The 27,432-nt window shown below is 52.2% G+C and overlaps 1 protein-coding gene across 2 annotated transcripts in view; it reads right to left on the reverse strand.

The window, feature by feature from the left end:
* The window catches only part of AP2B1 (adaptor related protein complex 2 subunit beta 1), a 103,157-nt gene that overhangs the window by 27,069 nt on the left and 48,656 nt on the right, over positions 1-27,432 (reverse strand). Inside the window, exons 14-18 of one of the 2 annotated variants that reach the window (XM_075905002.1) lie at positions 23,747-23,939; positions 15,087-15,128; positions 14,166-14,312; positions 12,200-12,345; positions 8,386-8,515 (exon numbers count right to left, since the gene is read on the reverse strand). In XM_075905002.1, coding sequence (XP_075761117.1) covers positions 8,386-8,515; positions 12,200-12,345; positions 14,166-14,312; positions 15,087-15,128; positions 23,747-23,939 — 658 coding nt within the window. The remainder of the gene's footprint in view (positions 1-8,385; positions 8,516-12,199; positions 12,346-14,165; positions 14,313-15,086; positions 15,129-23,746; positions 23,940-27,432) is intronic. The other variant, XM_075905003.1, reaches the window with a different exon arrangement.

The raw sequence follows: 27,432 nt of genomic DNA on the forward strand, positions 1-27,432 counted from the left end.
GTTGGCAGCAACTGTTCTAGGATGCAGAACACTAATTCCTTAGCTATTGTGGGAGTGCAACAGCTAAAGACATTGAACCCAAACCACATCAGTACTAAACCTAAGCTCTGAAGATGGCCGCAGAAGTACTCGCTGGGCCATGCACTCAGCCCAAAGCAAAGGACACACCCTGGCAGTGTCAAGGCTTAATGAAGGACGTACCTCAGCTGGGGGAGAAGGGGGTACATCTTCCTAGCGTAAGTGGACAGCTCCATGCTAGCATGCGTCAACCCCCTGGAAAGCATGCTCCCCCTGCAGTGTAGCTGTACCAAGAGTTTTGCATGGGAGCCGCCTTACAGCCGTGATATTATCGAGGGGAGAGCATGTCACCTCTGCCAGCATTGGGTCACGGTTCATTCAGCACCAATGTCTGCAGCCAGAAGCCTCACGCGGAGGCCCCTCTGCTTCTCCTGTTTGATGGGGATGGTTGGCAGAGCCCTACTGCATCTGACAGCCGCTGAGGGCCTGGTGCTCTACCAGCAGCACAAAGCCCGAGCACAGGCAGCCGCGCCGAGCGCCCAGCGAGCCGAGCCGGGCTGAAATGCCCTTGGCTGCAGCTGTCATGTCCTGAATGGCTGCTTACGTCAGCGGTCAGGGAACAGTAAATGAGTGGGAGGAGGGCTGGGCTCTGCTGTGTGTCTGGTGCTATTGTAACTTCCAGAGCACATTGGATTGTATCAACTGTTCTGCACCACATGCCGGTGAGGACAGGCCTGGCAAGCGGAGGGAACCTGTGGCAGAATCCAGCCTGTGTGCTGGGTGTTAATTACCCACGTGGAAACTCTCAGGGCCAGATTTCCTCCCTTCCTTACTGGAATACAAGGCAACTAATTAAGCGGCTTAGTCTTCCTTGTCGACGCATGAAGTAAAGCTGATGCTCAGCCGCAGGGGCAGGTTGTTCCCTGGCTCTGAAGGGAAAGCAGAGGGACGCTGTTCAAGAGATAAGGGATTGCACTTAAAGTAACAGATGGATCGGGGGAGGAGGGATAACTCAGTGGCTTGAACATTGGCTTGCTAATCCCAGGGTTGTGAGTTCAATCCTTGAGGGGGCCATTTAGGGATCTGGGGCAAATCTGTCAGAGATGCCCCATGAGGGCAGGGGACGGGACTCGATGGCCTCTCGAGGTCCCTTCCAGCTCTATGAGATGGCATATCTCCATATAAAAAAAAATTTGCTGTAAGTGCAGGGCGAATACAGGTTCCATTCCCAGCTACCATTGATTCCCCACTGTGCCCCCACCTGGTGTCTCAGCCTCCCTTCTAGCAGTGGGGAACGGCACCCACCTCAACAAAGGGATCCATGTCGTCAGCATTATTCACTGCGCTGCTGAAGACCTGGAAGACTGTCCCCAGGCAAGCTCTCACAGAAAGCAGCACGTCCTTCCTGGTGGGCCCTGCCACTTTTCTCCCACAGGGACTAAGGGACTGTTTAATCTAGCCGCTGGGCTGCAACGCGGCCGCTGCTTAACAGCACACCACCTCGACAACTGCTTCGCTCAGGCAGAGCAGCGTATGGTGCCCAGCTGAAACCACAGGGGCCAGGCACGTGTTGGCCAGTGCAGGGGCAAACACTTCACAATGCCACAAGCATTCGATAGCTGGGCTACATGTCTGATCCAGAAAACATCCCCTCAAGCAGCACCATGCCTCCTCCCCATGGGGCTGGGTCAGGCCCAGCTCAGAGCAGACCCCTTCCTGGGTCAGCATCACTAGCACCTAGGTTACCCGTGGTTTTCCCATCCTGCTTGGCTTGTGAGATGTGGGCCAGGTAACAAAACCTCCAACATATCCTTGTCCCATCGGGCTGCTTCCTTCTTTCCAGGAGGCCTAAGGAATCCTAGTGTTTCCCACACGCTCCAAGAAGGGTTAAATGACTCCCCAAAACTTCTGCCCTTGGCCACAGAACTCGCCTGGCGCATGCTTCCTACTCCATTGGTCACTCTAAATGGAAGATGTTTGGGTTTTCCTCTCCCCTCCCAGGACTGAACCTGTTTGCTGAGGCAAGGGATGTGAATGGTTAACCAGGAAGCATTACACTTACCAGGTAAAACTTACTAGTGAAGGTTAACTGGTGGGCTGGAATAGCCCCCTGCCTGCCTCTGTTGAATTGGTTAACTGGCTAACTGATGAGCTGGGATTTTACATCCCCAGCTGAGGCTTACGCAAGCACTCAGTGTCACATGCCCTCCTCTCGTTACACGTGTCCAGTGCCCCCTCTCACAGCACTAGAACGAAGCTAGCTCCAACTTCCCCTTGAGACTGGGGATAACCCTTCCCAGAGCAACTAGCCCATGGTTGCACAGCGCAGGGAACCAAACGCAGATCTCCAGCTCGCCAGTGCCGTACCTAGATTAGCCTTCTTCCAAGGACAGAATACAACTTTGCTTGAGCCTTAATGGAAAAGGCTTTGCTACTCACTTCAAACACCGCTTGGAGGCAACCACTCAACTCATTACATTTCACAGTGCTCTGCAGAGAGCCAAACATCTGCTTCCAGGATCCGTCTCCATGACTAAACGCAGCAGTGGGCCACACAGTCACCACAAACGCATGCCAGTCAATTCAGGAGAATTAAGGAACACTGAAGTCATGCACCCAGCTGCACCGAACGAGGCCCAGTGATTGATGGAAGGTCATGCCAAGGAACGAACCACATTGTCCACGGAGTATATCAAAATCCCAAGAGAATGCCAATGCTCCAGGCTTGAGTTGGTGCATTACGGCTCTCTGCGATTCTTTCCAGCTTGTTTTCGATTAAATCAACCAATGCAGTCAATTACTGTTGGGACAGAGAGCTGCTAACCTCCAGCTTGAGGCAGCAGCAAATCCGACATGGTCCACACGGGCAATTTGCTTCCCTACAGCAGCATCAATACAGCGCCTCACATGCTGCTAACAATGGGGTTGCCAGGGCAGATCAGCCGTCTTCCCTTCTACTGCTGCATTGCCTAGACCTTCTCAGAGCTGGATCAGACATGACTGCGAACGCCCAGGCTGTTTTACAACAGCATCTGCACCACAGGAAAATGTGGGAGAAATTGCTAGTTCAGACTAGGGATGCAAAGGACTAGTTGATTATTCGATAAGCAAATGCTTATCGGATAGTCGACACACTAGTCGCTTCCCCTCCCCCCTTGCTACCTCTATCAGAAGAGACGTTAAACATTAAATCCAGGCCAAATATGGATGCAAAGCTCAGTGAAATGAGACTTGGATATCATTGGAATGGGAAACTCTCTTGAACATTCACAAGCGCTACTACACAGCCAACGTTCTTCTCTGCTCAACACCTGCGGTGGACTGAATAGTGTTATACCGTGGCTTATTCTTGCCCATGTGGACAGAAACACACGTCTGGATTTTTGACCAGGGTTAAGACGTGGCTCCCCAAAGTGGCTGTAACATTTTATTCTGCCCACACAAGCAAACCCACAAGGCAGGTGTTTGGCCACAAGACAGTGGATTTTGGAGTGCAGATAGGCTCTGCTTTTAACTGGCCCTGGATTCTGGGTAAGATGGCTCATGAAACAGTCCATACACAGTTCACTGGTTCCAAGGGACAGAAGGCGCTGGGTTTCACAAGCCTTTATGAGTTTCCAGACTCAAGGGCTGCAATTGTCTTGGACATAAAAACTCCCAAAGAATCCCAAACCCTGGGGCAGGAGATGGTGCAACACTGCAGTTCCCCCCAAGGCTGCTCGGCATAATGGAGAAGATACAGAACCGAGGGGATTTCTGAGCTACCCTGGAACTCTGAATGGGGCTTTTGCTTCAGTACAGGGTGGCTTCCACCTCCCAAGCATTGCATCGAGGCTCTCACCCAACCTCTGGTCTGGAAAGGAAGAATGGATTTCCACTACTGCAGGCTCTCATTGCAGAACCACTACCTTCCTCCTTGCCTGTTCCTCCCCCCCCGAAAAAGCAACTGCCCCAGGAATGATGCAATTGCCACTTGGGTTCCACACCTTGCTCCATGGTGGGGAAATAAAAATAAAAGCAGAACAGCTCTGCATTTTGTTGGTCTGCAGTTAACCCAGGGCCTCTGAAGGCCAGCTCGGCCCTGGCACTTTTGGAAGCGTGTCACCTAGTCCCCTGGAGTTAGGTAGTGCTGTGCAGTGGTGAGATCAAGCCAAATGCTAGGTGGCCTATGAAAGGCTGGCTTAAGTAATTTGAAAATGTTCCTAAGCAAACAGCACTGATGGAAGTTAACACGAGAACTAAGTCATTTAGCAACAGACATTCTTTAAAAGGCTCATTCCAATAAGCAGCTCTCTTTTCAGGGGATGGAACAGGGATCCAAATCGGACGTACCACAGCAGGGTCTGGAATCTAAGTCTACATGGCCAAGATGCTTCTGTATTTACATCTGGCTTCATCCTCTGATTAAGTGTCACTCTAACTTTGCTACAGTGGCTGATAGATCTTGGCCAACGGCTATGTGTGGACCCTGATGGCATCCTGCATAGCCAGACCTCTTCACATTATGACACGGACAGGACAAGTTCATTACTTCTGAAATTGCTGCCTGCAGAACAGACTAGTAGCCTGGGAAGTTTCTGTTAGTGTGGTGGGAATTCAGAGACCAGTTTGGCTGCCTGAGGATTATTCTGTTACTTTTAACACAGGGGCAGATCCGGCCAGCCAACCGGGTTCATCCGGCCCGCGGCCAGGCCACCCCGCCACCCCCTCCCCAGGCCAATAAAGAGCTGGGGACAGAGACGCACAAAGTCTCCTCCCCATACTAGGGGCATACAGCACCAAAGAGAACCATGCACCCCTGGCAGGGCGGGGGAGCCAGGGACTATGTCCATTCCCCCATGCCTAGGAGAGGCAGAACTGGGAGGGGAGGAGAGGGGAGGGGAGGGGCCTCCTGAACTAAGGGGAAAACCTCCCTTCAGCCCCCTCCTGATGCTGCTACGCTCTTCCTTCCTTGGTGGGGGGAGGGATTCCCTCTGACTAACTTGGGGGCGGAGGGTGCACGGGAAGTCTCCTCACATCGCTAGTGGTGTGCAAGGCCTAGAGGGAACCACCAGCTGTTCAGTTCTCTCTAGGCACCCCTCCCCTGGCAGGGTGGAGGGCAAAGACTTCACTGCTCCCCCACCCCCAGGTCAATCAGAGTCTAGGGGCAGAGGAGCACTCAAGGTCCCCGGCCCTGCCCCTTCTGAGGCACCCCTTGACCACTTCTGAAATTCACAAGCAGCCCCCCTCAAAAATTATTGCCCACCTCTGCTGCAACAAAATGGAGAATAAAAAAAATTAAAGACCTTAAAATTCAAAGAAATCCTGTACTCTGGCTCCTAATAATTCCACATGCAGAAAATCACATGAAATCTCACACAACTTGCTGAGAATTTCCTTCCGTCACTGAAAATAGGCCCAGAGTCCTTATAGTTTGCTGTAAATTGCTCTCTCAGCAGGCACCTATCAAAGAATTCCTGAGGATGTGTGGGGAGTGATTATTTGTGTGAACACACAGAGAATGCCATTCCCACAGCTTGGTACTGTCAGAGCAATGCCAGATCTCCATCAAATCCGCTGCTATCAGCAGCACTTCTTAACTCGGCAGCGCTTCTGGTACCACCCCGATTCAGCTCGTGGCTGAGAGAGAGCCTATTATTCCATACGGCAGCTTCCTGGATTGTCAAAGGGCAGCCAACGTTTGTGGCAATGAAGTAGCTCAACTAGTAAGCAGGCCTGGCACTAGCAGATACTTTGCCTATTCCAAATAAGGCAGCTGGAGGTTTCCACACGTTTTCTCTCTGCTTGATTCTTGGAGCATTTTCTGCTAGAAACAAAGCACATTCTGGTGATGGTGGTGGTAAGCCAACTATTTCACCTCCTTTCTGCTCCAAGGAAGCAGTGGATCTGGTGTGTGTTCTGGAAGGGCTGTAGGATACCCCTTCAGGTCCTAAGCCAGGAAGGCAGATCGAGGTCAATTCCTGGGACATGCCCAGTCTGTCCTTACGAGTTCAGTAACAGTTGAACCAAACCGATCACCACCCTGATGGGTCTGGCTAAGCCTGGGGAAGTGGTGGTCCTGCATGGGTCTCCTACCCTGGGGAGCAAAATGCTGCAACTCCTCCCACTGATACTGCTCTTGGTATCCATTCCACACCATCGCCTCGCCTCTCTCTGCTTCCGGGGAAAAAGTGCCTACAGAGGTCAGGTGCAGCTCATTCACTGTCTGCACCCTCCGCCAGCCTTGTGACTTTGTCAAGAGGCTGCAGGGGGCTTGTCTCCGCTCCACTCCAGCAGAAGCAGATACCGCATCACTCGACATGCTCCAATTTGGAGCTGCAGGCACTACGCAGTGGAGCTATTTCTAGCGGTTTGCCTGAAGACTCATTAATAAGTCATAAGCCACCAAGCAGAACAGTCAAGAGAAGGAAACGGTTGTTCAGGCAGATGAAAGTTACAATTGAATCACTGGGGTTTTTTTTAAACCCAGGCGGGAGTAAGAACTCTCTCTCCATGGGAAATGCTCCGCTCCGTCGGCCCTGAATGCAGCTGGAGACCCAGCAATGGGATACATATTGAGACCAGCTTCCTCCCAAACTCCACCAGCCCCAGAGCATCAAGTCACTAAAACTGCATCTGTTGGATGAGAGAGGCCGCTCCCCAGGAGATGCAGGGAACAGATTGGACAGGGAAAGCATTAAACCCTCTGGGTTCCAGGGACCAGAGAGCTACTGCAAAGCTCCATCCCGTTTGACAGCTGCCTCTGCCTGATGGGGAGGTGAATGCTCACAGAGAATGCTGGCAGGGCCAAGACTCCAGAATCGCCCTTGAAATCTGACCCCAAGCTGCACTAGGCCCCTTTACCAAGCCCTGTCTGACAGTAAAAAGGGCCTGAGGAACGAAGTGCACACAACGGCTTCATTAACAGAACATTAACAACCCCTTCATCTCTGGTTCCGCTACCTGCCCTGGATCTTAGCTCTTCGGGGCCAAGAAAGTGCCAACGATCATGAGAAAGCACCACATCAAACGAGCAAAGCCAGAGAAATAGCTAATCCCAACGGCAGCAGCCATCTTTCCTGTAGGTTCCTTTGTTCCTACAGCTCAAGTTCATTGTGCTGAACTAAAACCCAGCATGGGGATCTCTCCAGACCGCTGTGGCTCTTCCTCCCACTCAGAGCCCAGCGTAGCAAATCCCCTGCTTGCCGTCTCTACTGATTCCAAAGGCACGGTCTCTGGCACAGCTGAATCTGCTGTATCTGTGCAGCTCCAAGCGGGCTGGCTTATGTACTGCAAACACGGAGAGATAAAGCACAAAGCAGTCGCTCCTTGGGGGAGGTTGCCCTCTCGGAGGAAGAAAGCTGGCAAACCCAGCCTCCCTCGTTCCTCAGAGTCTGCAGGGCTCTGCACAGCTGCCTGGTGCACTGTCCGTTAGCACCACTTGGTGTCTGGCCACTGCAGAACTTTCATGCTTCACTGGCCAACCTGCCCTGCTTGGTTAGAGCCCCCCCCCCACGTACGTCCTTAGCACAAGCTGTCGCTCCGCAGAGGCCACAGCCCCACCCCAGACTTGGCCGAGGGCTGATGTTCTGACAGTGTAGCATAGACCCCAGGCTCAAGGGGTGACGTCTGCCTGTTGTATGAGTGTTGGAGGGGGTATCAGAACAGACAGGAGCTTGTTTGAACTCCGTAGCACCTTCTCCAAAGGCTGGGCGGTAAGTACAGGCCTTGAGAGTGCCCAGGACAAAGCCCGGCTCTGGTAATCATGTTTCACCACCCATTTCATTTCCAGTTAACTAAGGAATCATCTGACCGCCTGTTCTGCACTGCGCAGCCTTGCTGAACACTCTTGGCTACGTTCCACCCAAGAGGTGGCTGCACTGCAGTGATATCGCATGGGCTCCATGGGTCAGTGTAGGCTTGCAAAGTGCTTGAGGAGCTTTCTGGGCAAGAGCAGACATAAAACCAGTGATCTCAGAGTCACCTCTCAGTGCCACTAATCAGCAGCCCCTACCGGTGTCCCTGGAAGCTGGGCACTTGAGCATTCACTCAGGAGAGATGCAGGTGATGCCCAGCTGATTAGCAGAGCGCCCACAGCTAGCAGCATGTGTTTCCATTGGTGGTGCACATCTGCACAGCCTTGATGAACATAAAATGTATTCTGCACAGATTGAAAAACGTAGAGGGAACGTTGCCCCTGCCCGCTCCCCAACTATTTCCAAGAGATTGCTGGCCAGAAGCCCAGATTCCCCCTCCCGGGAAGCCACTGCTCAGCATTTCAGGGAACTGCCAGGGTCCCGTTTGCAGGAGCCCCCAAATGGAGGCGACCTCCACTAGACGTGGAGTGAGCCCCCCGCTCTCCCTGGTGCGGTAGCAGATGCTCCTTACCTGCAGATTGTTGAGAGGCTCCATTTTCATGACAGGCCCCAAGGTGTTGAGGGGAAGGGAGACGTCAATGCTTTGGTTTGGCATCAGCGGAGTGTGAATGGCCAGAGGGGTGCTGGGGATGACTCCAAAGCTGGCGAGAGAAAGCCAGAGGGCGTTTACACAGCACGGCCAGTTACTCTAAGGAGCAGTGGGCTGGGCCGGCTGCTCAAAGGGTCTCCCGGCTCTCCATGTCAGCCTCAGCTGGCCTAGCTGGGCCCCACTCCCTAGGGGCCAGGGAAAACAGGAGAATTTGCAGCAGGGTGGTTGCACTTGAGTCTCCCTGACAAGGCCCACCCTGGCCAAGGGAGATCACTGCCGGCAGCATTTCCATGTCCCTCCCCGGGCCAGTCCCCTGGGGAAGCACTAGCCTGCTCTGCGAGGAGAGCTGGCTAGCACGTGAAGTTAAAGGCTGGACAGACAGCAGAGGAGGCAGACAGGCAGTTGTGGCTGCTGAGTCCAAGGGGGAGCGCAGGGCAGGGAGAGGGCAGCCACAGAGGAGGTCGCAGCAGGGCTGCCACGGCTGGCCCTGACGGGTGCAGCGTCTCTGCGGGAGCACAGTGGCCAGAGAAGCGGGGATTTACACTCACTCGTCCCCTCCCGCTCAGTGGCAGGGTTTCTACGGCTCACCATGCTCGGCAGGGCTTGTCTGCAAGTGCAATTCAAGGGGTTCACTTGGGCTGAGACCAGCTGCCAGTGGCCGGGTCTCTGCTGCCGCACCCCTCTCAGGGGCGGGGATCAGTAGGACAGCTAAGCCAACGCTGCTTGAAACTGAATTCCAGGCAACTCAGTAAGGGCCATTCTGCCCTGACATTTGCTTTCCCCATCTGACTTCAGGAGGAGCCACTGTAGGGCCTGGTGACTAGAGGGCCCAGGGCTCCTTGCTGTCGTTACTGCAGTGGCAGGGGTGCTTGGAGCCCAGAGCCCTTTAAATTGCTGCTGGAGAACCATGCTGTGCACTCCGGTGGCCTAAGGGCTGTGGGGGGGCCCCGTGTGACATGCTCACCGTCCTGCCCCTTCTGCCAAAGCCATCTCCCCTTCCAGGAGAGCAGAGCCACCCCCCCTTGCCTAGAGGGTCTTCCTCAGAACTTTACTCTTGGGCCTTTGTCTGAGGCAGGGGTAGGGAACCTAATACCCAGGAGCTAGATACATCCCCCAGCTTGCCTGGATCTGGCCCCCTGGGCTTGGGGCTCCCCCTTCCCAGCACTGGGGAGCCCATACTAGAGCTCCAGCCCCTCTGCCATCTCCCTGTGAGGCTGGAGCCCATAAAATCTACTAGCCTAGGCCCCCTCTAGGCTCTGCTGTGTGAGGGGAATGCAGGGAGAGTCTCTCTCTGTCTCAGTCAGGGGCCATGTCAGTGAGGAACTGGGGAGGAGGGGGAAGGGGTTGTTTCTCAAATGTGTGTGGCCCCTGACTCATTTTTCTGGGAGTCAGCTACCCTGCCCCTAGTCTGAGGGGTGGTGGGCTGCATTTCCCTGCCAGGCGGGAGCGACTCTCTGGGGACGGGTGCACTAGAAGCACCCAGTGTGGAACTTCTTCACCTGGCCACCCCCTCGGCAGCCATGTGATTCTGAAGAACTGCCCCTCAATCTCTGCCCACATATTCCAGCCTATTAGTCTGGCTGCCTCTCTGCTGAGCCCCTTCGTCCCAGGATTCAAGTCAGAGAGATGTCCCTGCGCCACCCATAACCTGGAGGTGAGGTGACTAGGAGGGCTGGCCTAGGCCGAGAGGGCACATCAGAGTTCAGCTCTTCCAAAGGCCCAGGGAGTCAGCTGACACAGGAAGGGAGATCTGTGTGCTCTCCATGTTACGCTACCCTGCCAGCTGCAGCTCCTTCCAGCAAAGTGATTTTGCTGCCTATTGTGCTTGCCACAGGCTATTTTACCTGGCGATTTGATCTCCAACAAATAACTTTATTTAAGAAGGCCTGTGTTTCCAGACAGTTTACGGCTTGCATGGAGACTGCACTCCTTCTCAATTCAATTTGGAAATGCAGCCAGTCATCTACTCATGGGGGACAGTTGCATCTGCTGACTCAGCAGCCTGTCAGCTTAGCTGTACTTGGCTAGGGCTTTACTAGCTATAAAAACACTGTTCAGCCTTAGAAATCCAGCGGCTGTTTCAAAATGTTGCTGACACTGGAAGCGGGGGGAGCTGCAGCTTCAGAGCTACAAGAAAGAAGAGGACCATATGCTTGCTTTCTCACCAAGCCAGGGCTGACTGCAGAGAACAGACTGTATTAAAAATAACACAGATGCATCAATCAATGATATTTTCGGTTGTATTTCACACAACCCATAGCTAGAACTCGTCATCACATCACATTAAGCCTTCGCTTGCAGGACTGAAATACACATGAATATCAGGGACCGTCTGGGTGTTCAAAATCATTCCTTACAAGATCTACCCCTAGAGCAGGTGGAAGCAGCATAAATGGCTCTAGGAGGCATTTCCCCCACTCTAGAGACTCACCTTAGCCAGTCAGAGCCTCCATTGGGTTACTAAGGGCTGCACTGTGGCTTTTTGCCCTGGGGTGGACTCACTTCCAAGTGGATGAATGTGTCAGTCTCATGCTGCAGTTACTAGACACAGAGTGCAGCTTCCAAAGCCACTCAGTGCTGGCTCAACTCTACTTCTACAGAAATCAAAGGACGTTTTACTGCTGGCCTCACTGAGAGAATGGGGGGTGGGGGAAGAACAGAGCATTCTTGCAAGTGCCGTGCACAGGAGCCATGAGCCTTCTCAAAAAAGTTTGGCACGTCCAGCATTTACCTGCCGAAGCAATCTAAGGTGCTGGGCCGAACACATTCACAGTTCTTGCCCTGACTGCACGGAGACCAAAAGAGGGTCTCACCAGGACGAGGGCTCTGCTTTGACTCACCACACAGGAGACCTGCACCTATGGGCGACAAGTACAGGTAACTAGCCAGCCCCTACACTGAAGGGCTACGTCTACACTGGCATGATTTTCCGAAAATGCTTTTAATGGAAGAGTTTTCCATTAAAGGCATTTTCGGAAAAGCACGTCTAGATTGGCAGGACGCTTTTCCGCGAAAGCACTTTTTGTGGAAATGCGTCCATGCCAATCTAGACGCAGTTTTCCGCAAAAAAGCCCCAATCGCCATTTTCGCCATTGGGGCTTTTTTGAGGAAAACAGTTCTGTGCTGTTTATACTGGCCCTTGTGGGCAAATGATTTGCACAAGAGGGCTTTTGCCCGAACGGGAGCAGCACAGTATTTCCGCAAAAACACTGACGATCTTACATGAGATCTTACATGAGATTGTCAGTGTTCTTGCGGAAATTCAAATGGCCAGTGTAGACAGCTGGCAAGTTTTTCAGCAAAATCACATGATTTTGCGGAAAAACTTGCTAGTCTAGACACAGCCAAGGGGTTTTAAAGACATCCCATTGCCACTGATTTTTTTATTGTATTATTGTCAATTGAGGAAAGTTTTCAGTGCAGCTTTAGAACAGTTGCTTGCTCCTCTTCTCTGTTACCTCTTCTTATGATGTTCTGCCAGTAAACGGAAGGGATTTAATTAGCAAGGGGCCAGTGGCAGCCTGCAGATCACTACCTGGATAGATCAAGGTAGCTACTTTAATCCTGTTTAATGGTTTGGGATTTGCAACGTGCAGCCAACGGAAGAACGAGTTGTCGGGATTTGTTTTAAATCCCACAAGGACACTGACAATTGTGCCCTGGAAGGCTCATGTCTAGAACAGAGAAATGGGACCGTATCCCCTTCCTACCACCACAGGTAGGGCGGGTTTCTTACCTGTTCTTATTAAACTGAATGGCAAAGTCAGTCATGTGCTGCAAAGCCTTGTTGGTGAAGTTCATCTCCATGTAGATGTGTCCCTGCCTATGAGTGAAGGTTCCTGAGATCTCCAGTCCTTTAGCCTTCACCGCAGGCAGCCAAACCTGAAACGCAACAAGAAACCCTGTTCGGTGGTGGGAGAAACCTTGGGAACCCTGTGGAGTTCTCAAACATCTGAAGGGAAAGGCTCCACATCAGGCAATCCATTCATTTGGCAGCTGTTACAGTGTCCACAGGGACCCAACTGCACACAGAGCCCAGGAATCTCAAAGCATCAGGCTCACCAATGAGCAACACCCAACCTGCTGCTCCTAGCCTGTTTACAAAGCTCCAGCAGAAGCTCTGAAATACCACCACACTGAAGTGCACAAACATGGAAGGGGGCTATTGGCTAGACCGGACTAATCTAAGGATAAGGCAGGTTCCTCCAGGAAGCGCGTCAGGATCACACTGAAGACTGAAACAATTACAATCAATGAGGCTGGCGTTCTTCGCTGCTTCTGAAGAACCTTTGTGGGGAATCATGATCGGCAGCAATGGCAAACAGCGCAGGACCATAGCACCGGCCAGCCTGCCCATGGCTGATGTGCTCAGGACTTGGTCTAACAGCACATCTAGGCAGACTCGCTTTGTGAAAAGTGCTGGATTTACATGTGATCAATGGAGCAGTGGACAGTGGTTTTTCACTGGACACTTGGGGGGACCAAATACGCTCTTGTATTTGGCACAGCACCAGGAGGCAGCCACATGCTGAAAACTTGGCATAAGGCGCATACCAGTTTATGCACATGGGTTTCATATTATTGTAAGGCTGTAGCTAGCTATTCCTCTGTCGGCCACTTACTGGGATGAACCAAGAAGTGGCAGCTCCAAACAAAGTGGCAGCGAGCACACTGGTGCCACAAGCAACAATTCAGTCCTTCAGTGTGACCCAGGCATGGGAAAAGCTAAATGCCAAGTCCAACAGCCGTTCTGGCAAGACATGCTTTCCCCACAGATCTAGCTTTGCACTGGGTAGTCTAGCTTGGCCACAGCCATGTTAGCAGGACCCTGTTCTGTGGATGCTGAAGAATCATCAATAACTGGATTAATCATGAACATTGTCAGGGCTTTTAATAACTCTCTACAATCAGGTGCAAATCCAGGGTGCTCATGAGCACTATGCTCACACCAGCCAGATATTTCTTTTATTCCCTCTGAAATAAGACTCCCTCATACCAATGGATACTCTGTTTATTGATCAGCACTAACGATTGCACGAGTGGTGCTAAATCTGGGGATCCTGCTACAGGCTGAACCTCTCTAGTCCTGTATCCTCAGGACCTGACAGGTGGTGAACCAGAGAATTTGCCCAACTGCAGGAGGTCAATATTGTCCAGCAGCATTCCCAACACTTCCACTGCTTGCTGGGCTCTCAGAAGACATTTAGGGGTAAATTAGGGCTAAATAACAACACAGAACATTGAGAGTCAGGACTGGTGGTTGTAAACAAATGAATGGGATTGTGGGAAAATTGGCCACACCTTTGATAAGCGGACATCCAGCTCACTAACTTCATGCTGGAACACGGATGTTGCTGGACCACAGAGTGCTGCACTAGAGAGGGTCAACCTGTACTAGGACATCTAGCTGGTTGCTGCCTAACGGGGAAAGTGGTAAAGTCCAGATTTTTGCAGCTCTTCCTTATGCTAATATCCCCTTACTGGCAATAGGAGAGAAATGCTGAACTGGTTAGATTTGTCTTCAACGCTCGCTGTCACTCAGGGGGGAGGGGAAAGGAGGAGAGGACATAAGATATACCAATGGGAAGTAACTCATAGTCCAAAGAGCACGAAGGGGACAACTGAATGGCTTCATTAACTCCATGCTGATGAAGCTATATCACTGGGGACCAGCATACTGTAGCAAAGTCTCCCTTACGTACTGATTTTGGAGCCACGTATCCCCCAGGAGCCATGCCTATGCCCGAAGACAGTTCAAACAGGTCGTTGAGCCCACTGCTAACCACCGCTGGGGTGGGCGAAGGAGCAAAAGTCGCAGGCACAGATGATGGAATGAAGGTCTGGCCCACCTGCAAGAGTTAGAAAGAAGGGGTAGAGATGAATGATGCACACACAGGACGTTGTTTATTAAATAAGGCAATATCCTGAATATTTTAAAGCACTTTAGAGCTTCCCTGCTGAATTATCAATAGCGCTAAATGTCTGTGAATTTCAGAGCTTCTGGAGCAGTCTCCACACTCTTTGCTGTCCTGATACCACTTGAGAGCCTTGAAATCACTTCTAGTAGTCCCCTTCCTGTCTACGTAGAAAAATAAAGACCACGAAGGCTTGAGGACACACTTTAGGAACAAGTCTGCCTACACCCAGCAAAAGGACAAGACGATCTAAATCCTCTTCCTTTCTCCATGCTAACTGCCACGCTTCAGACCAAAGGACTTTGGCACATCCAGAAATGGTGGAGGAGCCACGATACAACTGCAGAGGAGCTCGCTATTGTTAGTCCCAGGATCAAAACCGGTTCATTCCACTGCATATTGGCAATCTAGTCCCATTGCTTGCCGTTAGGAACACCAGGAAACCAGGGCCACTCTAAAGATGACAATAGCTCTGCCTCCTTTTGCTCATTCAAGTCAGGAAAGGCTCTCTCCAGAGATGGCAGATCCACCCTGAAGAACTCACCTGGGGACCCAACCACTTTTGAATGACCCACTACCATTCACTGTGATTATGGCCATCTGTTTTCGCACATCCAGTAGTTAGTCAAGCAGCAGCATTGGGGGGGAAATTATATCGTTATTATACTAGGGGGAGCTTTTTTACTGGAAAAAATTGAGGGCACTTACTGCCGGACTTCCTCCAATGCCCCCGCCAAGGTCACTGCCAAGCTGAAAGAGAAAGGGGAGAGAGGAGAGAAAGGCAGAGTTCATTTAAGCTAGGTCCTGGATGCCAAGAACAGAGTTTGCAGTTCACTCAACAGAACTGCTGCAAGCGCGCCTCATGCACTTACCATGCACAGGACAGATGAACTGTTGTGAAAGCACATGGGTGGGGGGGAGGGGAAGAGGTTCACATGCTAATCAAGCTGCATAGAGAAGAAGCTGGTGACTAGGCTAACACCTTGTAATGTTTCAGATAAACATGTTTCAATTCATCTTCCCACTGGGGCTGCGTGCTTTAAAGGCTGGTGGATAAAGGCTCCCACCTAGCCTTGGTTTTGCAAAGGCTGTGCAATTTTGTGTGTTTCATGCACCAGCACTTTTCTGCGAACCTCACAATGTCAGCTACCAGCTCTCTGGAAATCCAGCAGGGGTAAACCCGGTGGAAGAGAACACGGAGAAGGAAGCTCACTGCAGCTCCAGGGGGTAGCTTCTAGAGTGCAGAAAAACCAAAGGCTTCACAATTATTGACACAGATCTCAGCTGGATCCTTTTAATGTGCCACTCATTTTAATATCCACGGAGGGGGAAGGATTGGACCTCCAATGTGCCCACTGCTCACGCAAGCTCCACAAGATGTGTTTTCCTGCTGCTGTCAGAGCCTGGAGAGCACAACGGAACCCAGGTTTTTAATCAAGGATTCCTCTGATGCTACTAAGCTAAAACTGTCCAAGAACCCTCTGGTTCCAAATTCTTTCATCTCTGCTGTCCTCCTCTGGGTCTTTGCCTTTGCCCGTTTACGGTGAAGCCTTCCCTTGCTCTTTACGCTCACTGTGAGCTCCCTTGTTTGTCTGAAAGTTGTGAAGCCCATGAGACAATCTGTTTTTACATTTGCAGCCTTCTGGATTTTTAAGAGAAAATTCGGTGCTGGGGTCACCAGAGGTGGCCAGCACCTGCGATCGCCTGGGGACAGCGATCTGAGCACAAGTACAAACATTACTGCTAGGGCTGCGGAGGCCTCAGTACCGCAGCTCTCCATTCCCTCCGCGTTTTTACCGCAGGCTGACTGACAGCAATGAGGCGAGGCTGGTCTATCCTGAATGTACCCTGCAGGCTTATCATTTGCCACAAGGACAGGGCTGATTAGCTCGCCACACAGCTCTCCAGTCACACGCAGGGCACAGGCTGTGATGACAAAGACCACCACCAAAAGGAGCAAGAGCAGACATGGAAGAATGCAGTGATGGGCACATGGGGAAGGGTTGGCTTGCCGGGACGCCGCTGAATGTCACGTAGCAGCAGAGCCCTCCATCTGACCCAGAGTGTTGGAGGGCCCTTTGACAAGCAGGGTCATCAAAGCTCCACATGTGCTTGATGCTCATGGAGGAGGAGAATGAAATGGGATGAGACCCAGTCGGCCCTGGAGCTGAGCAACTTGAGAATCTGCAAGGCTCACAAACATCTCCCTCCCACCACACGGCAGAGAGGGATGTTCCATCCGTTCTTGGCCATCACCACCCCCGTCTGGCAGCGCTGATGGCAAGTGTGTGTGTTTTACACTGGCCGACAGACGGCATATTAACCATTCACTTCCCCCCTGCAGTGGATACAAATACATTGGCTTGGGACCAAGCCGGAAGGCTTTTTGCAGGTCAAAGGCAGCGTTCTAGTGGATGGTAGCACGGCCACCTGCCACCCTCTGGCTTACACCAACCCCTCTGTTGCTCTGGGTTTCCCTCTTTCCGTAGGTGCTAGCTCTAGGGGGCAGGGGATGTGGCCACACTTCCTGGCTTGAAGTAGATTTGGATCTATGCAGGGTTTGCAGTTTGGTTCCACGGCTCTCAGCCCCCCGCCTCTCTCTGGTACGTCCTTCCAAGCCCTAGAGTAGCCACCTTGCCCTAAAGACATAATGCTGCCTATCATGAAAGGGACATTACAAATACTGCACAATCACTCAGGCTGTTCGTCTGGCCAGAAAAATCTAAGCACACCTAAGTCACATGAGCATCCCTGGGGAGTCACTCCGAAACCCAGGCCTGCTACACAATCTCCCAGGCCCTCCGCCCCCACTGCAGGAACTGCCGCTTCATACATAGACCTGGATGCTTAGTGTAAGAAGAGTGCGCCGCTGGCCTTCCCAGGGAGCAGCACGGAGCTCCCTTCCTTGTTAGCCTAGGAGTGTGCAGGGCTCAAATGATCATTTCTCCCAGGTTATGTAAGAGACAACAGACAGGTGAACGATTCTAGTGTGAAACGAGCAGAGCAGTGAAAGGCCCCAGCTGCCAGCCCCATGGCGTAAGTGTGCGCACCCATTAACACTGAGCTTGCAAAATGGGGTTTATGAACCGGACAAGTTCTTAGCCTTCCAACACGTCCCTTTCACGCCACGGGGAAATTCTAGTCAAATAGCTCTCTCTGCCCGAGTCATCTCTGAGAAGACAAGGCCTGAACACACTTCTGCATTAGGACTGGCTCATCAAGCAAGCACGTCACTATTACATCTTCTCTCCCTTTAGATGCTTGTTTCAGGTGTCAGCCAGCGCTACGCTCTACATCAAAAAGCAGAGAAGTCCGGGGAAAGAAAGGAAAATGAACGGAAGGAAGGACACCAAGACCTGATCATAACAGACTCTCTGCTAAACGTTACCACAGGCAATGGAGGTTTCTGGGCCCTTTGTTTGATGAAAGCAAAAAAACCCTCCCTCCCGTCATGCAGCAAAGCTCTTACATGAAGTACTATGGAAAGGACTGGGAATAATTCTGCATAATTGAGCCAGATGTTTATCAGCTTTTTCTCAGTTTCCTACTCTGCTCATCTTAGAAAGCCACAGACTCGCCATTCGAGCCTGAAAGACAACACACACAGTTCTTGGTAGCTCTGGCATTCGTCTGCAGGCGTGTCAGTCTGCGTGTGCAGAGGAAGCCTCCAAGGGGGAGGCTGGACAAGGCCCGGTTCATATAGATCAGGGTCCCCCAACTGCAGTCTTGTCTTTGACAGAGCTCCAGCTTATGGCTCTCCAGAAGAGCAGTCGCATGAGCCTTCCCAACACATCAAGGGGCAGTCCCTGACCGAGAACTATGTGGTAGGAACATAACTCCCAGTGGGGGCCACCCATGCCAGACAGCTTGATGGGAAGGAGGCAGATGAAAAGGAGGCCTCCAGCCCTCTGGGAGTGGTAGTGAAGGGCCCGTGCTCTGCATGGACCGCAGAGGCAGAAGAGAGCAAGAAGAGCCAGCATTTCTAGTTCTCAGTGCTGAGGGCCAAGGAAATGGGGGACAGGGTTTCTCATCTAGAGAATCCCCCCTTAAACATTTAATCTATTTTCATACCCCTGGAGCTGCTGCCTCATGGTACTACCTTTCCAAACAGCGGAAGCTTTGACCTAGATCAGGGTTACCCAACATGTGGCGGGAGCTAAACCAAAAAAGGAGTCAATATAATGGTCTTCTGTTGAGATGCATTTTAGTAGTTAAATCCCTGGACTGGCATTGCTCATTCAAAGTGCTGTCATGGGGTGGAAATTGGGTAAATGTTGCATTTTATTAATATCAGCAGAACAGACTTAAATGGGGCCTGCATGTTGCATAGTTTTGCCTTCATCTTGGTATTCATGTCCGTCAGAGTGAAAGAAGCTATTTGCATATATTTGCATGTACATGCAACCACACTTAAGTTGCAGCCCTCGGCATGTGCTGTATCATTGTGACCCCCAGGGCTTCCAAAGTTGAGTAGCTCTGACCTAGATCCCTCTGCAGCCTTTCATTACCCTTGTCCCACAAGGCTCTCTGCTACACCAGGGCCTCCACCTCCCTGTTGGTTCATACGCACAGGCCCAAACTCAGCTGATGCAGAATGTGCGATTGCAGTGCCAGCCCAGAGACCAGGAGGCCCCTGGACCAGGCCTGTCCATGCTACGATCTAGAGGTGGAACTCCCCTGCTCATGGATTCAGACTTGAGCTTGCAGGAGCCTAAACTGCAGCATAGCCACAGCAGCTGCCCAGCTCAGCCATGTCAAGAACAAACTCACCCAAAACCAGGATGTGTGCGCGTGCACGGGGCATGCGTGCATGGGGCAGGCAGCTCAGAGCCGCCTGCTACAGCGGCCACACTGCGATGTATGCGCAAGCAGAGGAGTCATGCCTCTATCACACTGTGTGGACATGGCTCGGGTCCTCTTCGGCAGAGGTATCCAAGTCCATGCAGTGTTGGAACAGGAAACTATGACATGCCTACTTTCAATTGTGATTGATGCAGAACAAATGCAACAGGTTCCCAACTGAGCTCGGGACACCCAGCACACAAGACGATCAGACCGCCTATTGACTTGACAAGGCTTCCTCCGCCTGTCTCTCCCAGGATATCTATAAACGTCTCCCGGTTACAGACCGCAGTTCCCGCCTGCCTGCCCCCTCTGCTGGGGAGGGGAGCTATTTACTATGAACTCAAAGGATGGAGGTGGTGAACGCAGGGATGTGCCTGAGTAATGAAGAGAAAGGAGGCAGACAGTGAGAACAGGAACCAATTACCCATTGAGTGTCCTCTCCCATCTGCAGTGACAGGCAGAACGCAGAAGGAAAGAAGCAGATATTAGTCAAGCATAAAGCAATGCTGAACAAATTCCCTGGAGAGCTGGCAGCATCTGTTAACCATTTCCATTCATTTCCAGCTGGCCAACCCAATAGGCCCTGTGCTGTATATACACACAGGTAAAGCCAGCTCCGCTAACAGCACACTTGGAGCAGAATACAGCTGGATTAATAACACTACCTGCCCCACCCAGCCTACCAAATTCTCCCTCTTACAATAATACAATCACCCTTTGCATCATGGGGCCTGAGGCTTGGTCACAAGCAAAACAGCTTGGACAGCTTTCAGGCTTGGCAGCCTATCACTGTCCTCAAGTCGCACTGCTAGAAACAGGAGCAATGCTCCCTCATTTTTCCCACCCAGGTGCAGAATAAGATGTGTTCTGTGCACTGAGGCACGTGCCAATGTGCACCATCCATAGAAACACATGCTGCTAATCAGCAGGATGGTGTCTGACTCCCTTTCTGGAGGAAGATGCCAGACCTCCAAACAAACAGCAGTGATGATAGCCCTGAACCTCAAACAACTGCACCAGTTCTGCTTTACGTTAATTGGCTCCGACGACTCTGCAGATGCTCTGCAGTTAAAGAGCAACTGTCCTGAAATTTTATTCCACTGTAAGTAATTTCACTGACTTGCGCAGCAAATCCGGCACTGCCACCTCACACCCCAGCGCCTGTGTGTATGTGAACGGTGCTCTGCGGGACACAACTCTACGACGTCTGCACAATACACATTGATGACTGGCTGCCACCACCACGTCTGCAAGAGGAAGGGAGGCACGCCGAGGACCTGGCCAGGCGCAGAGCGAGAAAGGATGGAGATACTGACAGGAGCTGCAACAACCAGGGTCCAAAACCTGAATGGTCCTTTGCCAGAGGACTGCTAGCTCTATCGATGCAGCCAGATAGCACGCAAAGCTTTACTTTATTCGGGGGCTTGCAGGAGACCCACGACATGAATTAATTCAGCTAAGAGCTACACAGTCATCGCTCCGGGAGCTAGAGGAAAACGCTGAGTTAGTAAGAACTTGCGCAAAGTGAATCTACCTGCCAGCGAGGAAAACAAAGCGTTCCCAGTAGAATCATGGAGCTGGCTGTGAAGCAAACTGTTGCCAGTCTGAGGATTGCTTTGGGCTCATTTCATATAAGGCCTGGTGCTCACTGCAAAGCCATCTGTGTGAGCAGCATCCATAGGTCTCCTTGGAGCGGTCAGACACTTTCAATAGGCTAATGGACTATGGCTCTGTGCATGCGTTTCTGACCAATGAGATCTGGGGGCTTGCAGAAAGCCAGTTGTCGCTCCTGCAAAGCACTGTTCACGGAGCTGTCACACTAACAGCGCACGGGAAGAGCCCTAACCCAAGAGGGCGACGCAAAGCAGGATGAAAGGCAGATGGCAGCGTGAGGGGGAGGAAGAGAGAATTCCAGGGGAACGTGTGGCTGGCAGAGGAACGATGAGGAAGGATAGTCATTTTGGATCCCAACATAGGTGGTGGGGGGAGGTAGGGCTAGAGGAGGCAAGCTCCCTAACCCTGCCCCTTCTGCCCAGGCCCCAGCTTCCCAGTACCTGGAGCAGCAGAGGGCGGGTGGGCACTGGGGGACAGCATCACTCCGCCTCCAGTGGGAAAGGCCAGGCTGGCTGTTGCCTTTCCCTGCCTAGGACACCCGCCGTCCCCAGATCCCAAACTCACTGTTAAGCAGCCAAAAGAGCCTCCACTCTCCATTGGCCCCCTGCCGTGGGATGTCGTTTTGTTAGGAGGCGGGGGATGGAAGTCTCTCCCTCCTGGAGTCTCAATTCCACCTCAGCTTGGGCCGTTGAACTCCAACGTCCCCGTACGTGTACCCGCACCTACACCAGGCTGGGCAGAAGTGGCCTGCAGGCCGGACACACTTCACCAGTTTGCCCAATGGGCTGCCAGATGCTTTATTTGCCTGCACGCCCACAGACACAGCCACTCACTGTTGACCGTGGATCACGGTTCCCGGCCAACGGAAGCAGGGCCCGGGAGACCACTTCCTGCATCTCTCATTGGCCGGGAGCGATGATCCACAGCCAACAGGAGCTGCAAGTGGCTATCCCTGCAGACATGCAGGTAAATAAAGCATCCAGCGGCCTGCCAGGGGCTAACCCTGGTGAACCACGTCCGGCTCGCAGGCTGCTTATTGCCCAGCCTGACCTACACACACATGGCACGTGCTCGGTCTCACATCCACACCACCACAGACAGAACGGCCGGGGGGCGAGTCACTTGTCCATACCACAGATGGGGAGACAACAACAGGGATATAGCTTCAGCGGCACATGACTAGAAAGCATTGGGGGGAAGCTCCACCCAGAAGGCTGCACTAACACCATGTCTAACTCACGCCAACAACCATTTGATTGCCCTTGAAGTCTGAGGGAGAGGAGACTGCTCAGCATTTCGCCTGGGCATTGCGCAGCCGCAGAGACTTACTTCAGCAGAACAAGTGACAAAACTCTGCCTGGTCCAACATTCAAATTTCCAAATGGGTCCCAGCTTTAACATCTCCAACACCAACACGGAGAAATCCTCTCTCAAAGGCTATTCTAATTAAGGCCTTATACTACGCCCATCACCACGGTATGTGAGCCCAACAAATAACAAAAAACAGGTGCACTGCATGCATAGCACCAGAACTACAGCTTAGATATAGAGCGTTCCAGCAGTACAGGCAGTCCCCGGGTTACGTACTTAGGGAAGCTAAGGCAAAGATGGGAGAAAGTGACTTGCCCAAGGTCACCCAGCAGGCCAGTGGCAGGAACAGAAGCCAGATCTCTTGAATCCCAATCCAATGCTCTGCCTACAAGGTGTGTCTACAATTCAGATTCGTGTCGCTCTTTGGAGCTGCCACAGATGGTGCTGCTCCATGGAAGGCCCAGATGCGACTCCTAGTTCCTGGGCGCTGCGGTAATGCGTGGCTGTGACTGTCGTTTCGCTCAGTGCGCTGCGCTCACACGGCCCAGCCTCCTCGGGATTCCAGCCAGGGACAACCTTGTGTGCTCCACCTGAGTGAACTGCAAACTTGCAACCCTCTGCTCCGTCAGCACCGAGACAGAGCTCAGGCGGACACATGCGACCTCTGCCCACTATCAAAGGTGGCTGGGTTTCCGGTTCATTAGCAGGTGAAAGGCCAGGCCTGGACGAGTGTGTCTAATGACTGTTTCACTCTGATTGCTAGAGCCAGGGGAGTGCTTGGCAAACAGATTCCTTTCAGCAGGATCCATTCAAGTGCAGGACAAGCCTCCCACTTCTGACCCAGCTCACGTGAGGTTAATTACACAGTACCAAAGGCTAAGTGTGCTACTGTTTGTTACTGCCTCAGGACAAGAACCACCACACCCAGCTCCCCTCTCCATAATCAATTTCCCCCATGCAGGACTCTCTCCTGGCAGCTTCTGCCTAGCTTGTCTCCCGGGAGCAAAAGCAGCCTGTGTTTATCCAAGCCGATGCGTGACCCTTTCAGGAGGAGAATCCCACCTGGAGCTGCTCTGGAGCAGGGGAGGACTCAGCAGAGCTGCGGAGTGGCCTAGCTGCAATTAACATGTGTCTGATACTAAACTGAGGCGTGCTCTGGGGCACACACCAATAGGAGGCTGTACGGCTGGTGCAGCAGTATGTGGCGGGCCACAGAGATGGACCACTCAACAGGACTTAGTGAAACTGAAGGGCAAAGCTCTTTTTGAAGCGGAGTTGGGATATTTTACAAAGTACTGGATTGCCCAGGGTCATAAAATAAAAGTGGCCTTCCCGGGCAGAGGGATCATGAAAGAGACAGTAACATACGAGGGATTCTAGAGCCCGGGACAATGTCCCTTTTACTAAGGGAAGAACCTGGCAGCAAGCTGGCAGGGAAGTAACTGTGGCCAAGTGACCCAGGCCTTTCTGATTTGCCTCTAGGCTTAGGGCTGCAAGCACCTAGCAGAGCGACTAGCCACGGTCTTGCCCCAGCACAGACCACGATTCCGGTGGCTCCAGTTACTTCTTGCCAGCTGCAAGCGAGTGGGGTTGCTTACCAAGCTGTCCAGCCCTCCTCCCAGGAGGTCCACTGCACCCATCTGCATGGAGGATACTTGGGGCACGTTCACAGGGGGGCCCAGATCAAGGTTCAGAAGGTCACCCAGAAGATCACCCTGCGATGGAATAACCTGAGGCTGCTCCAGGTTTGTCGTGGCAGCGGGTCCCACTGGGCTGTCGCCTGCATCGGTGCTGCAGGGGGAGAGAAGCCAAAAGGTTAGTCACCTTCACTACGGACTTTGGAGCACCAGGGAAAAACAAGGCTCAAACGGGTGACTCAGGAGCAGCAGCCAAGCGATTCTAAGTAGCCGTGTCCCTTCCTGACCGCTGACAACCCAATTGTGTTACAATCCCAATTGGCAGTGGGATTCAGAACAGGCCATGAGATCAAAGGAACCGCCCAAGGATATTACTTCACCCACTTCCTCTAACATCCTGGGACCAAGCTGGCTACAGCCATGCTGCAAGCTTGTACTGCCACAGCCTTTCGGGTGAACCCATTTTCTGCAGCCGGCTGGACACAGGAACTGAGCAAGTCCTCTTCCTGCTGTATTACGGCAGGTGTAATTGGCGCTTGCATAGAAGTTCCTTGGAATTTGCATACTGATAAGGGTGCTCTCTTGTAGGGGCTCGAGCACCCCGACCTTCCTCTTTATCCAGTCTTGGTTACGCCAGAGAGCACAGGGGGAGTTTTAGAACTAGACTGTGTATGTGCTGCTGGCAGCTGAGGCGTATGAAGGACACAGAAAATGTACCACAGAATGGGAGAGTCCGTTCCCAGCCAGTGAAGAAGAGAGACTGAAAGTTTCTTTGCATTAAAGGTTCTAGATTAGTAAGTGTTAATTATCCATTTTCCTTTCTGCCTCTCCCGTCAGCAGTGGAACTCTCTCGCCTACTGTCTGTGCTGCACATTGTTGTTGGGCGAAGTGTTTTTAATCAGCCAGCAGAATCCCAGAGCCCCATAGCTCCCACCAAGAGTGAACTGTGGGATCAGGCTGGGTTTAAAACCTCAACAAAGCAATTCTAATTCTCTCTCACACACACCCTTCCTCTCCCATGTACGCAGGCTCCTAGCACTCCAGCTCCTCTCCACATGCACATCCTCACATTCTGCTAGCGGGGACTGCCAAGCAATTTTCTTTAGGGGTGTCCAACTGCCCTATAACCCCAGAGAAATTCCCAGGATAGAACGCAGATCAATTGGGCTCATGTTAATGCACCATAACGTCCCATTTGCAAAACATCTCCTCACACAGGACTTTTTCCTTACAAGGTTTTTGTTCACGACTTGAGATTTTCCTCCAAGACTCAAAGGAACCGAGGACACAGAGCCAGGCTATAATGATGCTGTTCTTTCCTTGCCCTGAAACTACAAGAGGGTTCCTTTTTCCAAAAGTGCTGCCTGAATGGCTACATTTGGCACCAGCATAGCTCCTGGGGTCCTGTGTCTTAGTCTAACCAGCCCCTCTCTAGCTGCCTCTGCTTGCACTGCTCCCAGAGCAGAACAGCAGCCAGAACTTGGAGCCCTGGTGATCGCCTGCCCTCCCAGTCTGAGCCTCCTGCCTGCAGTGGCATAGAAAGGAGGTGGGAGAAACAGTGCAGACAACTTCCTGGACACCAGGGCTATGTCTAGACTGGCATGATTTTCCGCAAATGCTTTTAATGGAAAAGTTTTTCCATTAAAAGCATTTGCGGAAAAGAGTGTCTAGGTTGGCACGGATGCTTTTCCGCAAAAGCACTTTTTGCAGAAAAGCGTCCGTGCCAATCAGGACGCGGTTTTGCGCAAGAAAGCCCCGATCGCCATTTTCATGATCGGGGCTTTTTTGCACAAAACAATTCCACGTTATCTACACTGGCCCTCTTGCACAAAAGCATTTGCACAAGAGGGCTTTTGCCCGAACGGGAGCAGCACAGTATTTCCGCAAAAGCACTGACAGTCTTACATGAGATCATCAATGTTCTTGCGGAAATTCAAGCGGCCAGTGTAGACAGCTGGCAAGTGCTTTTGCGGAAAAACTTGCCAGTCTAGACACAGCCCAGGGGTTCTCCACAACTCCCTCCTCAGGCTCTAGGGATTTTCTCCAGGAGGCCTTTGGTGCTCACGCAAAGTGGTGGAGCAGGACCAGAAACACCTGACCAGCTGTGAGCTGTTCACAACATGGCTGAGTGCTGCCCAGCAGCTGAGAGCAGGAACACAGACAAAAGCCAGCACAGTGCTCTGTTCATGCAACAAGATACCCTCCCCCCTGCTGACCACAGCTATTACTGATTTCTTCAAGGACTATGCTCCCAGATCTCTCAGCACCAGCTAGTGCTGCCCATCCAATCAGGACCAGCCAATCAGAGTAGAATCCTGGCCTATTATAAGAGGACACACTGCTCCCGGAGAGCAAGATCCCATCCAAGCTACTGGGTGAAAAGCTTGTCCCCCTTAGCTTATCCAAACAAACAGGTTTTCCAGTGTTCCCCACGAATCCACTCCCCGCAGCAGTGCCACAGGCAGGCTGCTTGTGCTGAAGGCATGACTGAAGGTGGCCATCTGGCTCACAGCAGCAATGCTGCACAGGAGGCCTTTGATACGCGCAATCGATCTGTCTGTCGGCTGGGAGCAAGGGAGAGCATCTAGCACGGGATTGGGGTAGGCGGAAGGCAAGCGAAGGGGGCATGGTTTGCCCTGCAACACCGGCACTCACTACTCATTTAAGAAGAGTGCCCGAGTCCCAGTACCAGAATTTAAGGGGCTTCTCATATTTTTCATTCCCCCTTTTTTCTCAGTGCAGCAGCGGCAGCCAGAGCCAGTGTTGGCCCAGGCAGCAGGTAATTAAGGAAAAGATGATGGAGCCCTGCAGAGCTATCCAAGCAAGCGATGTGAGAGGAGCAGAGTGGACGGGCTGGCTGAGCAGCAGCTGACCGTGGCACGTGAGTGCTCAGTGACGAGAGAACTCCTGAAGTGGTCAGACAAGGAAGAGCTGTCAGCTGCTGCGAGGATGTGAAATGCACGGCACAGGGGTGAGAGAGCCAACCTTTAGAACACTGGTGGCCACAGAGAGTCAAAACAGTGGCGGGAAAAGTACAAAAAAAAGCCCCCCAGAACAGAATTGTCGAGCAAACAAACACATTTTTTAAAAAGGAGGCTGCCCCTTTAAGACGGCCACCATCTCGGGCACCATTTTTAAAACCCCACAGCTTCAACCCAGTAAGCAAAGGGAAGCTGGGGGGGAGGAAGGGGAGAAGGAAGCTGGTGGGCGCTATTGGGTGGGGCGCATGAGCGGCTTCGTGAGCTGCACTTTTGCATGCTGCTCACGAGCCGTGGGTTGGCCATGGATGCTTTAGAGAGCTGCTCAGACTGTGGAGCTGAGAATCTTACAGACCCACCCCCTGCAATGTCGGAGAGCCTGGAATGGGGATGGTACCTGAGCAGTGCAGTCACAGCTTTTGTCTCTCTGCACACTGGTACCAGGCTATCCCGAGAAACACCGATCTGAATGGGCTTGTCGCCGCAGGCCCTGGGCACTAGTGCCAGGCCATGGCTCAGACCAAGGAAAAAAGCAATTCAGCATCCCCAAGTCAGTCGCGTGACAAAGTCCTTTCGCTATTAGAGTAGCAGAATGGATGGAGGGATGGGGCTAGACAACAGCAAAGGAACAATCGCCCATATGATTTATCAGTCAGATGGGCAGGAAAT

This window comes from Pelodiscus sinensis, chromosome 21 (genome assembly GCF_049634645.1).
Source record: "Pelodiscus sinensis isolate JC-2024 chromosome 21, ASM4963464v1, whole genome shotgun sequence".
Taxonomy (NCBI): Eukaryota; Metazoa; Chordata; order Testudines; family Trionychidae; genus Pelodiscus; species Pelodiscus sinensis.